Source organism: Artibeus jamaicensis, unplaced genomic scaffold, assembly GCF_021234435.1.
Source record: "Artibeus jamaicensis isolate MK-2021 breed Jamaican fruit bat unplaced genomic scaffold, CSHL_Jam_final contig_548, whole genome shotgun sequence".
Lineage (NCBI taxonomy): Eukaryota > Metazoa > Chordata > Mammalia > Chiroptera > Phyllostomidae > Artibeus > Artibeus jamaicensis.
In genome coordinates, this window is record NW_026521883.1 from 9797091 (window position 1) to 9811472 (window position 14382).

Below are 14382 nucleotides of genomic sequence, written 5' to 3' on the forward strand. Positions count from 1 at the left end.
CCCCCAACTCTGGAGGGGGCCACTACCCTTGGGGCCCCTCCCTGAGACCCTTTCCCTCATCACTCAGCCCTACAGCAGCTCTGTGGGGAGGGGTGCCTCGGGCGTTTCTAGACCATTGGCCCCCAGTTCTTTCAATCCACGTCAGCAAATTTTAATGGAACTTGTAGGATGGAAGATACCACTGGGGATGCCAGAACCCTTGGCACTGATTTGAATTTTCTCAGGGAGGCCACCATCCAGGAAAGCAGCATCACAATATGAGAGAGAGCGCTTACATCCAGATCCACTCTCTGGTCAGCACTGAAGGCATGAACATTTCATTGAAAAGGAAGGGAGTAAAAGGAGGCAGGGATTCAGAGACAGGCTCTGAAAATGTGAAGAAGTGTAGGCGAGGTGTTCCAGGCAAGGGGAAGAGCCAGTGCAAAGTAGGGAATTGAGGCATTGTTCTGGGTGTTGGAGGAGCACTCTGAGGGGACAGGGGCAGGTGCAGGCAAGTGATGGGCAGTGAGGCTGGGAGGGCAGCGCAGGGCAGCCGGTACAGAGTCTCAGATGCCTCAACTATCAGACAGGACACCTGGGCTTTCTCTGATGGTCAATGGGACCAGTGAAGATGTTTGACCAAACTGGGTGATGTAGTGAAGAGAGCGGGCCCAGGCTGCCTGGAGAGTCCATCCTGACTGTACTGTTATGAGCTGTTGGACCCTGGACAAATGCTTTAGCTCTCTGAGCCTCTGTTTTCTCATCTGTGAAGTGGGGGTGGAGAACAGTACCTACCATCAGGGTGGCCACAAGGATGATGGAGCACAGTAGGGCACTGCTTGCCCTGGTAGAAGTTGGGTGAACGTCATTCCCTGTGTTGCCTCCTGGGTATTATCAGGCTATTAGTGAAGGTTGGGATAGCAAGAAGAAAGTCTTTTTGAAAGCAGGAGGAACCTTAGATATGGGGTCCAAATCCCTGGCCAGCCTTGAGACACCTTGGTGGCCAGGGAGGGAAGCAGGAAGCACTGACTGCAGTGAGCCCATGGTCTCTGTGTTCCTCCAGTCAGGGCAGGGCAGAGCCCAAAGGTAGGTGCAGATGGCCCAAATGGCCCCATGCATGAGCGCTGAGGTGGGGACAAGAACCCAGTGAATTCTCCAGTGGTCTGGTTGTAGATGAAGCGCTTCCCCTCAGCCAGGCTCTGGTTGAAGGGCTTGTCTTTCTTCTCTAATGATGTGTGCACCAATGGGGAGCAGAGGCTGTCTCTAGGGGTGGGGGCAGAAAGGCATGTGGAGGTGCCTCCTGGCTCCAGTGGTGCAGCCCTGCAGCCCCAGCAATAGTGACAGAAGGTGGGCCGGCCAAAGACATCTCCTCACTGCCTTGCATACCCAGGCCCCACACTGACTGCCAGGCAAGGCTGTCGCTGAGGCTTTGGGAGCCACACATCTGTGCCTGCTGCAGCCGATCCTGACGCCACTGGACTTGCACCACTATCACTACCCCTGCCATTTCCACTGCCTCCCTTTTTGTCCTTTTTCTTTGCCTTCATTACTCTTTATGACTAGTATTCCATTGTATGGTTATACCACATTTTGTTTATCCGCTCATCGGGTGATGGACATTTGTGTTGTGTCCACTTTGGGACTGGCGAATATGCTGCTGTGACATTTGGGTACAAGTTTTTGGGCGGATGTACGTTTCCAGGATGTCCTACTTTCCGTGGAGTCCGGGAGAGTGGTGGTGGGGATCGGGAAGGAAGAGGGTGAAGCAGAGGGACCTGCTTGCCCACTGGGTACTCGGGGCAGTGGGTGGGAGTGAGAAGAGGAGGCTGAGGATCCTGTTGGAGCCTCACTGGGCGCCCAGGCCGTGTGAGGCCAGGGGAGGGCTGCTCCCCGACCACCACACACCCACACGGTTGTGTCAGATTCGGCAGTTTGCTAGAAATAGCTTGGACCGCTGGTATTTTCCCTGGAAATCAGATGCATTTCTTCCTGTGCCCTACTGAGGGCCAAAATTAGTTAAACACAAAGAGAAGCACGAGCTGCTCGGATAGTCTAAAGAAGAAGAACGTTGTCAACAGGAAGCTGGCTGGCCAGGGGCAGGAGGTGGTCAGGAAGAAGATCAACAAGCCAAGTGTAAACCAAGGCTTGGCTCTGACGCCCCTGCCCACATCACATTTGCACAGAGGCAGTGGTTTTGTTTATCGGAAAGGCAGGAATCTCTGGCACCTTTTGGCAGATGAGGAAACAGAGGCACCGCATTGAGGGAATGTGCCATTCAGAGACAGAAGGGGGATTAAAGCCGGTTTCCAGTTCTTCTGCGAGCAGCAGGAGCAGCTGGTTTGGTAGAACCCAGGCCTGGCCCTGGGTGCTGGGCCTGGTTTTGAGTTCACAGCAGAAGCCTGAGAACAGGCAAACAAGAGCGAGTTCGTGTCGTTTCAGTCTCTGAAAAAGGAATGGCAAACCCCACCCCAGCCCCAGAGCAAAAACACAATACGGGGCTTTAATTACCATCTTTTCTTCCTTTTTGTGTTTGTTCTCCAGCCAGAAAACATTATGTTGTTAGACAAGGATATTCCCATTCCACACATCAAGCTGATTGACTTTGGCCTGGCTCATGAAATAGAAGATGGAGTTGAATTTAAGAACATTTTTGGCACACCAGAATTTGTTGGTGAGTGTTAGGCCCATTTCTCCCCCAGCTAAGAATATGGGATCAAAGGGTAAAGAAATTCCAGTAACAAGCGCTGTGTCTGGGGCTATGGAGATGATACCTTGGAGAGACCCCTGGAAACGTAAGGCGTGGGGAGGGCAGTGTCTTGCCGGGCACTTGGGTGGGGTCCGGGGCGGCTCTGAGTGCCTGCGGGGCCTTCGGAAGTCCAGGCAGGGCTGGCAGCCTTTGCAGAGTTAAACCTTCCCAGAGCTGGTCCCACCTCCTGCTCTCGGTTGAGTTTGTTATGAACATTTAAAATTACATCACCCTCCTACATTCCTGTAAATTCAACTTTTTTTGGAGAGTTTTTGGTTTCCTGGAAAGAAAAAAGGAAATTATCTGCCAGATGCCAGATCCTCCCACTCACCTCTCTTGTATGCCAGTCCTTTCTGTACCCACGGGAGGCCCACCTGCAGCAGGGCACTGGTGGCTGTCTCTTCCTCTCTTTCTCTCACACTTGGCCTAGGCCCCAGAAACCCCTTCACGGTGTTTGGGCTGCAGCCTGGGGTTTCATAAAGAAACAGCCTTGCAAAGGGGAAAGGAACGAGAATTGAGAACCACTGTCTGTCTGCTGTGGGGGTTGGGGTGGTCCTGAAAATGGCAGGAGGGCATGGTCTTCTCAAAACCCAGGGGCTGAAACTTCTGACCACAGTCTAAACAAAAAGGAAGACAGAATGTGTCAGGTCATTCACTCTGACGGTTTTGGGGCCACCCGTACCAGCTCTGCTGCCACTCTGGAATGATGCTGCAGAACACCCACTGGCAGGGGACCCTTGCTGTGTGCCAAGTACTATCTATGCCTTGTGCTGTACGGTATCCCAGTTAACCTTCAAACTACCTACGGAAACACATTTAATTATTTCCTCTATCAAGGGCTTTGTTCAGGGCAAAACGACCACTAGGTGGCGGAGCCGAGATTCAAACACAGATACGGCCCACACCGAAGGCTGAGCTCTTTCCCTTACACTGGATTGTCTCTTGGAGGAGACCCTGCCCCAGGGAGCTTACAGTTTGTGGAAACAACACATCAAGCCACCGAACAAGAGCGTGGGGTGGCCCTTTGCAGTTCGTCTGGTCTAGTTTAACAAATGTGGAACTGGAGGGCTGGAGGGTTTTAGTTAAGGTCACCCAATGGTTATTGTTCACCTTCAGTATGAAAGATATTAGGTGAGGCACGAGAGACACAGTGATGGTAAGGGCCACATTCAGAATGACATACAAAGCCACACAAGTTGAACACCTTGAGCCTGGGGCATAAGACATCTATTGTTGAACTTTTCTGAGATAGTAGTTGCTGCCCACAATTTATGTATGCAGTAAAAATGAGTACATTTATTCATATAAGTCTTACCAACTGTTAAATAACAATAAATGGTGCAATTAGAAATTCAGGGCAACAATGGGCCACAAGACAGGATGTGATTAATTGTAAAGAGAGTAATATAGAGATTAATATATTTTGTTCAAACAAGATATCCATTCTAGCAAAGCCAATGGGATAAGTTATCACCTTGAATGGGTGAGGCACAGGGCTGTTGCGGGTGGGAGAAGTGTCTGAGGAGGGGCGGGGAGGGAGCTGGGGTGGAGGAGGAGCGCCTCCCAGGGTCGGTCATCCACAGCAGGGGGAGAGGGCCGGAAGCAGTGCATTTACCAGGAGGATGCACTGTCCACTTGGGGTGGAGCCTAGAGCTCACGCAGACTGGTCGTATGAGTGGGATCTTAGTGAGTAGGGCCAGACTGTGGGATGTTTTGCCCAGTGGTATGGTGGTAAATGTCTAACAGTTGAGTCTCAAAACAAAACCTTAGTTTATAGTACTTCCCAATTTCACGCTACCAGTCTGTTCTCACTGAGTTCAGAGTTGGGAAGAGATGCACACAGCTGACTCTTGTGAGCCAGTATGAGCCAGCTCCAGCCCCAACCTGGTTCTCTTTGTCCCTTACGGAACATATAGAGTGGCTTCTCTAAGCACCTGCCAAAACTACGATGACCTTCTTTGCCCAAGACTCTTGAGAAACACGTCATAACCATTTTCCTTATTCCCACCATTTCTTCGAAATTTCAACCTGACACCCAGCGTTAAAAATGTACTGTCAGCTTCCAGGAGGGTGGTACACCTGGTCTTCCAAAAGCCCACCCACTAAAAAACTGGGTTCTTAAAAAATACTCTTTTTGAAGCTATTCTGGACTCACAGGAAATGAGTAAGGGTAGTAATTCCTTCAGCATCATCAGTCCCATCCCCAAAAGCCGATGAAATAAACTTAGAACTGGAGCTGTGAGCAGCAGGAAAATTCAGTAGAAGACCTCTCCTAAAGGCACGTCCACACGTTGGCGTTTCGGGCAGAGACTACCTAGATTTAGATGACCGAACACATAAGATACTGAAATGGTCAGATGTTGACTATAAAATAAATGAAATGTATATGGAAATAAAAGATAGAATCTCAAGAATGAGCAAGCAACAAGAGAATGTCACAAGGGAACCACATAGAACTTTAAGAAATTCAGTATATATTCATAGAAATTTAAAACTCAGTAAGTGAGCTAAATAGCAGATTACATACTGCTGAGGGGAGTGCTGAAGAATTGGAACACTGAGCTGGAAAAAATTAGCTAGAGTGACAGACATAGAAATATGAGAGGGTAAGCGAATGAGGATAAAAAAAGACAGCCCAACACAGATCTATTTGGAGCCTCAGAGGAAAGAATGGAAATGCTAGAGGCAACATTTGAAAAGACTGGCTAAAAATTTTCAGAACTGATGTAAAAACATTGGATACTAAAAGGATAATATGTATCAGGCAGAAAAAAAAAAGCTCCTACTTATCCACATTATAGTTAAACTCTAGGGTACCAAAGACAAAGAGAAGATTTTAAAAGCAGCCAGAGAGAAAAGATAGGTCACCTACAAAACAAATAAACAAACGAACAGTAGTTAGATCAACAGCACACTTCTCAAAACAAAAATGAAAGCCAATATTCAATAGAATATTATCTTCAAAGAACTGAGGAAAAAGAAAACCATAATTGTATATCCAGGAAAATTACATTTCAAGAATGAGGGTAAAAGCAAAAAAATAAAAACAAAAACAAAAGGAAAAGAACAACAAAAATAAAACAAATAATCAAATATCAACAGAACTTTTTGAATGAAATGTCTAGAAGGTATAGTTATAAGTTAAGGAAAATGACCTCTTAGAGACGTCTCCATGTAAGAAGTAATAGGAACAAAGAAATCCGTAAACATGAGGCACAGATAAACATTTTCTGTTTAAAATAATGGTGAAGTTTCAATTGTGAGAATAAAAAAGAACAGAAAACTGAACTAAAAACTGAAGAAAATGATCTTAGAAAGGACAGAATGCTTGAAATCAGGGCCCTGTATTGTTAGAGGAGGTTTGAAGTGTTGACTTGTGTTGGAATTTGTTATGTAGACATAGAAAGTCTGAAGCACAGCCATTACAAAAATATAAGTTGGGGGAAAATGATAAGAACACTAAAAAAGAAAAAAGAAAAAGGAAGAAGAAAAACAGAAAAAATGGACAAACAGAAAAGCACGTAGAAGGCAGATAAGCACCGGAAAGTGAGTTGTGTTCTCAAACTCTCTATGGTAAAAAAACTTAAACAAAAACTCTTCAACTGTACTGGACTGCTTCAGGAAGATACAAGAAAAATAAATTTCTAGAAAAATTATCACAGTTTGAATGTCATATTTCTCTATTTGTCTCTAAGTGCTTACTCCCAAATTCTGTACCTGTCTCGTCTGGACCAGTGACAGTTAGCAGACTCTTTGTCTGTGGACCGCACTTTGAATATTTCTCTCCTAGATAAAGCCTTGCAGGTGTGTGTCAGGAGACGGGTACAAAAAGTTCATAAAAACAGTGTTCCAGTAATAAAAGAAGTGGCAGTGGTCCTGAAGGTCCCTGAGAGGAGACGTAGAAGATGGTATGTGTATGTTCACACAGTGGACTATTAGACAGCAGTGAAAATGAAAGATACGGATGAACATTCAATTAGCACTGGAAGCAGAATGTTGAATGAGGGAAAAAACATCAAGTGACAGTAGGTCCCATGCCGTGTGACATCATTTTTACAAAGCTAAAAAATCAGCAAAGTCAGGAGAATGGTTCCCTGTGTCATGGAACCAGAGGGAGGGGGAGGGGGGATGATGGGCACACACTGTGGATGCACTGGCTTTGATGTTGTGTTGGACCGACAAACTTAGCCTGGCCCACTCCCACCCTTATTCCATTAGTGGTGACGCAGGCTCAGTTCTCCTCCCTTCTCTAGACTCTGCCCTCTCTTCCTCCTCCATTTCACAGCCAAGCTTTTGAAAAGAGTTGTCTGCACACGTATCTCCACTTCCCACACGCAGGGCATTCTCTGCTCACTGCGGTGAGTGTGAAATTCAACACTCTCTTCCCAGGGCCTGTCTGCTTGATCCCTAGGCTGCGTTTGGTCTCCTTCTCTCCTCAGTGGGGTCTTCCTTCCTAGACCCCGCACGCTTTCCTGGTCACATCGTTTGCACGGCGCCTGTCTCCACCTAGACGGTGACTCCAAACTGGACGACTCTGGCCCCTCCCCAGTCCCAGCTTCTTCCTGGGCACCTTCCCCCGATGCCCCTCAGGCACCTCAAGCTCATCATTTGCACCCCAGAATGTCCTCCTACCCATCAGGTGGGAGGTGCCCTCTTTCAGACCAGACTCAGAGGAACACACAGTCCCTCTCTGCCACCTTCGCCATCACCTTCCAGTGCCGGCTGGACCATTTCCTACCAGAGCATTCTAAATAGGCCTTGTCACTAGGCCCCATTCTCCCCTCTTACATCTTCCTCTCCCCACCCTCCTCTTCCTCTTCCTTTCCCAGACATTCCTATGTGCTTTCCCTCATCCTCACTATCAAGGCCTCTTTGTAAAAGGTTTCTATCAATGTAACAGACAAGTAACTTCCTCAAAATTTTTAGAGTGAGATTTTCTCCTTCCCTTGCTCTGATTTTTATTTTTTCAGTGGAGATCCAGGATGGAGACATTTGGCCTCAAGCTCCCTAAAATTCCCCACAGCCGGCTCTTCCATTTTCATTCCTGCTAACTCTTCGATATGGCTTTTTTCAGCTCCAGAAATCGTGAACTATGAGCCCCTGGGCCTGGAGGCTGACATGTGGTGAGTGGTGTAGGCCGCCCAGGGGGTGTGGGGACCCTTCCAAGGGCAGAGGACCTCAGACCTTGGCTCTGACTGACCCTTCTTGAAAATGAATACCCCTGCCCTGGCTGCTGTGGCTCAGTGGGTTGAGCACCAGCCTGTGAACCACAGGGTTGCCAGTTCGATTCCTAGTCAGGGCACATGCCTGGATAGTGAACCAGCTCCCCAGTAGTGGGTGTGTGAGAAACACACTGATGTTTCTCTCCTTTTCTCTCTCCCTCCCTTCCTTTCTGTCTAAAAATAAAATAAGTAAAATCTTAAAAAAAAAGAAAGAAAGAAAATGAATACTCCTTTCTCCATACTCCCCTTTCGGAGACTCGGGCTGCTCTGGGTGTGCTGGGTCTGAGGCCCGGGCACCTGGAGACAGCTAGGCTTGGCCCTGAGGGCAGTTCGAACACAGGAGAGGCAGAGAGAGAGGGGAGAGCTGAGGAAGGAGGCACAGGATCACTTCGGAAGCCCGCACAGCCATGACCAAGATAATATAACAATAGCTCTTTCAGTCAGTCAATCAAATGATCACTGAGAGCCTCAAGTTCAAGGCCCCGTGGTGGGCCTGGGATACTGCAGCGACTGATTCTCTGTGCAGGCAGAAGTTGTTTTCTTTGAACAGTGCTTTGTAGTTGGCTGAGCACTGTGATGAACTGGCTTTCTAAAATCCTCCCAGCAGTCCTGTGAGGTGGTGTTATTGTCCTCACTGTATGAGGAGAAAGAGGCTCAGAGGTGACAGGGGACATGCCCCGATCACAGCCTGCCAGGGCAGGAGTCTGATCTTGACTTACATCCTCAGGCTCAATGTCCAGAGTTTGACGACTCTAAATGCCTCTGTGGGTGCTGCTGAAGAACGGGACAGAGAGGGCTGTGGGGCCCTTCAGAGGCTGCCATGGAGGGTCCCGTGGCCACTCCCCCCGAGAACCATGCAGGGATTCCCTTCTGGTCTGGGATCAGGGCCAGGAGGCCCTGACTTGCCTGTTCTTTGTTTTGCAGGAGCATAGGCGTCATCACCTACATCCTGTGAGTATCCCTGATTCTGCATCTCCCACCCGGCTTAGACCTGGGGGACTGGGAGGAGTGAGGGATCAGCCCTTCTCACTCCTCCCAGACAGACAGGTTGGTATTTCCTGAGCACCCACCAAAAACCAGATGTGTTCAAGACACACAGCAAACCTAAGGCTAAGCCCTCTTAGCTCCATTTCACACGTTGACCCTGGGGCTGAGTTTGGGCCAGAACCCAGAAGAGCAGCCTGTGCCTGCATCCCCATTGTGGCCAGGGATCCGCTGCTCGGCTTCCCCCAGACCAAAGTGCTACAGGGATGTTACCTTACACTCAGAAGCCCTGGGACAGCTCTCAAGCTGCTGTGCCTTCCCTGACCCTGCCTTGCTCTCTCCCTTTCTGCCCTCCTTTCTCAGAGCTCTCATTCTGCCCCCTCCTCTCTCCCCAGAGTCTCTCTTTCCTGTCCCTGAAGGATTAAGTTGCTTAAGCAGAGATTTCCTGCACAGCTCTGTGTAGTGGATCTGACACTTTCCATCTTTGTGGCCTTGGGCAGATTCCTAACCTCTTTGCAGATCTGTTTCTTCCATCAGAAAAGTAGGAATCACAAACTTCCCATCAGGGGTATGTTGTGAAGGTTAAATATGAGGGGGAACCCCCCCAAACTGGAATTTATTGATAAAAAATGTATATTTAGTCTTACATGTTTAAACTTCAGTCACCTTCAAAGTACTCTCCATTTGATGCAGTACACCTATGGAGACCTTTTTCCACTGCTCAGAATAGTTTTTGAACTTGTCGATTTTGATCCTTTTTAGTGCTTCTGCCATTTTTGTCTCACCTCTTCCACATTGGCAAAATGTTTTCCTTTGAGGACTTTTTTCATCCAAAGAAATTTTAAAAAGTTGCTTGGGTAAGATCGGGTCTATAGGGAGGATGGGGCACAGAGGTCATGCCAGTTTTGGTCAAAGACTGCTGAACACTCAGCGCCCAATGGGCAGGTGCGCTCGTAAATCAACCACTATGAAATGGGCAAATGCATTGAAAGAGTCTTCAAAAAAAAATTCACTGAAGCCAAATGCAGCCTCTCACAATGCCAGCTGGTGCACTGATACAGATGGGTTCCTAAAACACGCACCTAGCAGGGGAAGCCTGTACTATAAGGGGCCCACCCTCAAGAAGTTAATTCCAGTTTTTGGGGGGTCCCCCCTTGTAAGCTGACATGAGCATATTTCTTAGCACTGCTCCAGCCCACAGTACATGACTAACTAGTAGGTGTTCATTCCATCAGTGCTGCCCAACAGGTTTCCCCTCACAGCACACTGGGAAAATGCTATTTCTGTGGCACATTCGGTAAGAGTCAGCCCACAGCCAGACTCAGCAGCTGAGGAGATATTCTCTCATTGCCCTGCAAACCAGTTTTTGATTCTTCCAGAAGTACTTGGACTGGAGCTCTGTCCGATGTGGGGGACCCCCTTGAGCTGCAGCAGAGGGTCTAAACCCTGGTTGCACATTAGACCTTTGAATACCAACCATGGTCCAGGCTCCATCTGAGATCTATTAAACTAGAATCACTAGGGGTGGGATCTTGGCACCAATATGTTTTAAAAGTCCCAGGGAAATTTGATGCAAAGACAGAGGATCTGATGCATTGCTCTGTAGTTTCACATCAAAGCCAGGGCATTCAGACGCCAGTCCTTGAAACTTTGATTTCTGCAGAATTCTGGTTCCCATGGAGATGTTAAAGAATTCCAGTGTGTACAGGGTGCATAGTCGTCTCACAGCTAATTTGAATTCCATACAGTTTTTTGAGTGCCTGCTCCATGGTGGGCATTGTGCCAAGCACTTGGCACAGCTACGTGATGGAGAATCTGCCCTGCTTGTCTGGAGCTCCGTGTGTTGGGGTGGGGTGAGGAACGGCACCAGATAGCTGTCCCTCTCTCGGTGGGACCAAGGTCCTGGTGGAGGTAGAACCATGCCTCTGTGAGACACAGATGGGAGAGGCGATGGCTGCTGGGCTTCAGAAGGTTTAATAGGGCAGCAAGAAAGAGATTGATTGACTGATTGACTGATTGATTGATTTGAACTGGACTATACAGAATGAGGTTAATTTTCCAGGTATAAAGGGACAGAAGGGCTGTCCTTCTAAGGAAGGGAACAGTTAGCGTGCTGAGTGTGGAGAAATGTCCTGAGAATGTGGTAGGCGCCAATTCTGATGCTGTGCTCAGGAGCTGAGATGCGATCCTATAGAGAATTGGGGAGTCATGGAAGGGTCTTTGTGTTCCAGCAATGACAGCAATAATGGCCATCAGTCAATTCTGGAGCTTTAGCATGGACCAGTATTGCACAGAACATTTTATATATGTTTACTCTTCACAACAATCACATGAGGCAGAGGCTTTCATTTGCTTCATTTTACAGACGAGGAAACTGCAGCTCAGGGAGGTTGAGTAACTTACCTAGGCTCACCCAGGTAACAGTGACAGAGCTGGGCTTCAGACCCAAGGACTGAAATGTCAATGATTTTCCAATGCACTGTGCTAGGAAATGGCGGTGTGGGTGGGGATAGATGAGGTGAGGAAATGGAAGGAAAAGTCAGAGCTGCCCCCTGTGTTTCCAGCTTGGACACATTCGTGGTTACATCATTAATCAAGGCAGGGCACTCAAGTTTGGGCACAGTGACTTCTGGGAAAATGGCACATCTAGGCAGAGGCTTCCCATGGGCAACTGACAGTAGATTCGGGAGTCACTATCTGAGTGACACCTCCTTGACAAACGCTGTGGGGGAACCTCACACCCGCTTCGGGTCCCTTATGGCTCATCTACTTCCACACCTGTCAGGCTTCGCTCAAATTGCCCCCTTAGCCTAGAAGACCTCTCACCCCCTCCTCTGACAGCTGACATCCTCCTCATTCTTCCAGACACACTGATGCAAATGCCAAGTCTCCCGTGAAGCCTGCCCTGGGCCTCCCCTCCACCCTGTGTTCCCACAGTCCCTTGTCTGGCCTTCTGTTGTATTCTGCTCCGTTCTGCTCTGCTTCTCTCCCCTCCTCTGTCGAGTCTCTTGAAGACAGTTTCTTTTTGTCAGGTGTCAGTAGGAGCTCCATAAAGGTTATTGGATTGGTCTCGGTCAGGGTCCCGAGTCCCTCTTCCCCACCTCCATCTGCTTCCCTGTAATCACCTATTTTCTCTCTGTGTGCTCAGCCTAAGTGGAGCATCCCCCTTTCTGGGAGACACGAAGCAGGAAACGCTGGCAAATATCACGGCAGTGAGTTATGACTTTGACGAGGAATTCTTCAGCCAGACCAGCGAGCTGGCCAAGGACTTCATTCAGAAGCTTCTGGTGAAAGAGACCCGGTAAGAGGACAGAGGAAGGCATGGGCTTCTCACGTACTGACCTGCTCCTGTGGCCTTTCCCCAAGATATGCTAGTCTGTCCCCACTTTGTCATGGACTGTCATCTGCACCATTGTGGTCTAATCTGGGCAGGTGCTGAGAAGTGTGGACTGGCATTCATCTCGTTTGCTTAAGTCTTTCTGCTTTTCTTCCCTGCTGAAATGAAAACACGTATGTGCACATGATGTGTATGTGTCTGTGTGTGTGTGTAGAAGTCAGTCTGGGTTTCTCCAGGGCACGTTACCTTGTGCAGTCGGTCCCAAAGGCACCTGGAACTAGATTTGAAAAGGAAGGCAGCAATTTTCGAGCCAGCTCAGGTGGGAATTGGGGGAGGTGAGCTCAGAGAGGCTAACATGTGAGAGAACAGGACATGATGATCCTACCCCTTCTCTGGGACCCGGGGTGAGCTCTGAGGCTGTGGGATCACAGGAGATGGGCAGGGAATTTTGGGTGTTGGGTGCCCAGAGCTTGGCCTAGCTGGGGCAGGAATAAGGTCCACAGACTCTAGAAGGTCATGTCTTCTTGGTCCTACAGACTTCAGAGAGAGCCAGAGTGGGGTCCTCTCCAGTATAGGAGCTGGCCTTCTCCATCTAGGGGCAGCCCTAGGCAGGATCGAAGGGCAGAGAAGAGATCTGGGAGGCAGACAGAAAAACAGAGACCAGAGATTTCACAGCAGAAAGCTGGAAGCTCAGAAGAGCCCTTACAGCTCCCCTATGGTGTGATGTTGGGCCCTTGGACTTTGGAACCAAAGATGAGAGTTATGTGATGTCACTCTGTAGAGAGGTCTGCCTGGACCGTTTTCTCTGGGGTGCAGAGAATTCAGCCAGTTCCCTGTCCATCTCTGCATCTCCTGTGATTACGGTTTGAGGGCGGTGATCGAAGAATGCCAAATGAAGGGCGTAGAACAGTAAGAATGAAGCCCTTTGCTCTCAGCTTCTGTCCCCTTGATTCATTGCAGTTTCTGATCCTCATTGCAGGAAACGGCTCACAATCCAAGAGGCTCTCAGACACCCCTGGATCACGGTAAGGGCACAGTGATGAGTTCCAGCGAGCAGGAAGTCTCTGCTGTGTCACCAGGGCTGGCTGGGGTGGCCAGATGCAGAGGGCCCCCGGAAAGGCCTTTGCTTGAAATGCTAACCCGTGGGCATAGATGAAAGCTGTTTGGGAGCTCCAAAGGTTCTGGGGCTCTTTCAAATAGGTTTATAGGTTTAAGTTCATATTTTATGGGTTCAGGTGACTTATGAAATGCAACTCTCACAAACCTCAGTTGTGACCCTTTTCCTTTGGGGCCATCGTACAAAGTGTTCTTTGTCAGATGCTATGCCACTGTCATTCTCAAAGCAGAAATTGGGACTCCCCAGTTGCAGAGAGAGAACCAATGACAATGAAAAATCTCAACTTTGTCACCAGGGCTCCTTCTGACTTTTGGAGCTCTGAGTGAAGGTTGACACCTGGCTTCCTCGGGTACCAAGAGCTCTCAGGGAATGGGGCTGAGATGGGGGCCTGGTGGGCAGAGAGGCAGCCGCTCCCTCAGGGCAAGTCCATTCCTTCTGGGGAGGGCAGGGACACAAAGGTGACGCGCTGCCTAACGTGCTTCATAATTGCGCTTCCAGTGGCTGGTGTGCTGGAAGGTCTTGTGGTCTAGTCATAGTAAAGGGCCATGAAAATCCCTTCAGGAGGGTGGGAATCTGGAGACGGGAGCTTTGGCCCAACTAGTTCTGTTAACTGAGCAGATGTACATCCAGGGACCTAGCCAGACTCCCCACTCACTTCAACTGTTAAATGAGAGAGCTGGCGAGGGTGACCTGAGGGTGTGGATGAGAAGGGATAGAGGCATTCGGAAGGTGGAGAGTGGGGAGGGCTTGCCTATTCCAGAAAAGACTAGGTTCCTCTGCTTGTTGAAGGGTGGAGAAGGCCAAGGGCAGGGCTCAGGGCTAAGAGGTAGTGAGTGTCTTACGCTGCCTCCCTGCTCAGCCTGCCATGTGCTGCCAAGCACATGGAGCTGACTGCCTCTGTCAGCCATGGCCTTGTATGTTCCTGCCTTCGAGTGGATGCCTGCAGAGTCCTGCTGCAGCCTGCTTATCTGTGCAAGTGCCCCTAAATGCTATGCGT

General features: G+C 49.0%; 1 protein-coding gene across 4 annotated transcripts in view; it reads left to right on the forward strand.

The window, feature by feature from the left end:
* DAPK2 (death associated protein kinase 2) overlaps nucleotides 1-14382 on the forward strand; it is a 105920-nt gene that overhangs the window by 77694 nt on the left and 13844 nt on the right. For all 4 annotated transcript variants that reach the window (XM_053670037.1, XM_037155554.2, XM_053670039.1 and 1 more), the window contains 5 exons: nucleotides 2521-2650; nucleotides 7800-7848; nucleotides 8872-8898; nucleotides 12080-12232; nucleotides 13248-13293. In XM_053670037.1, coding sequence (XP_053526012.1) covers nucleotides 2521-2650; nucleotides 7800-7848; nucleotides 8872-8898; nucleotides 12080-12232; nucleotides 13248-13293 — 405 coding nt within the window. The remainder of the gene's footprint in view (nucleotides 1-2520; nucleotides 2651-7799; nucleotides 7849-8871; nucleotides 8899-12079; nucleotides 12233-13247; nucleotides 13294-14382) is intronic.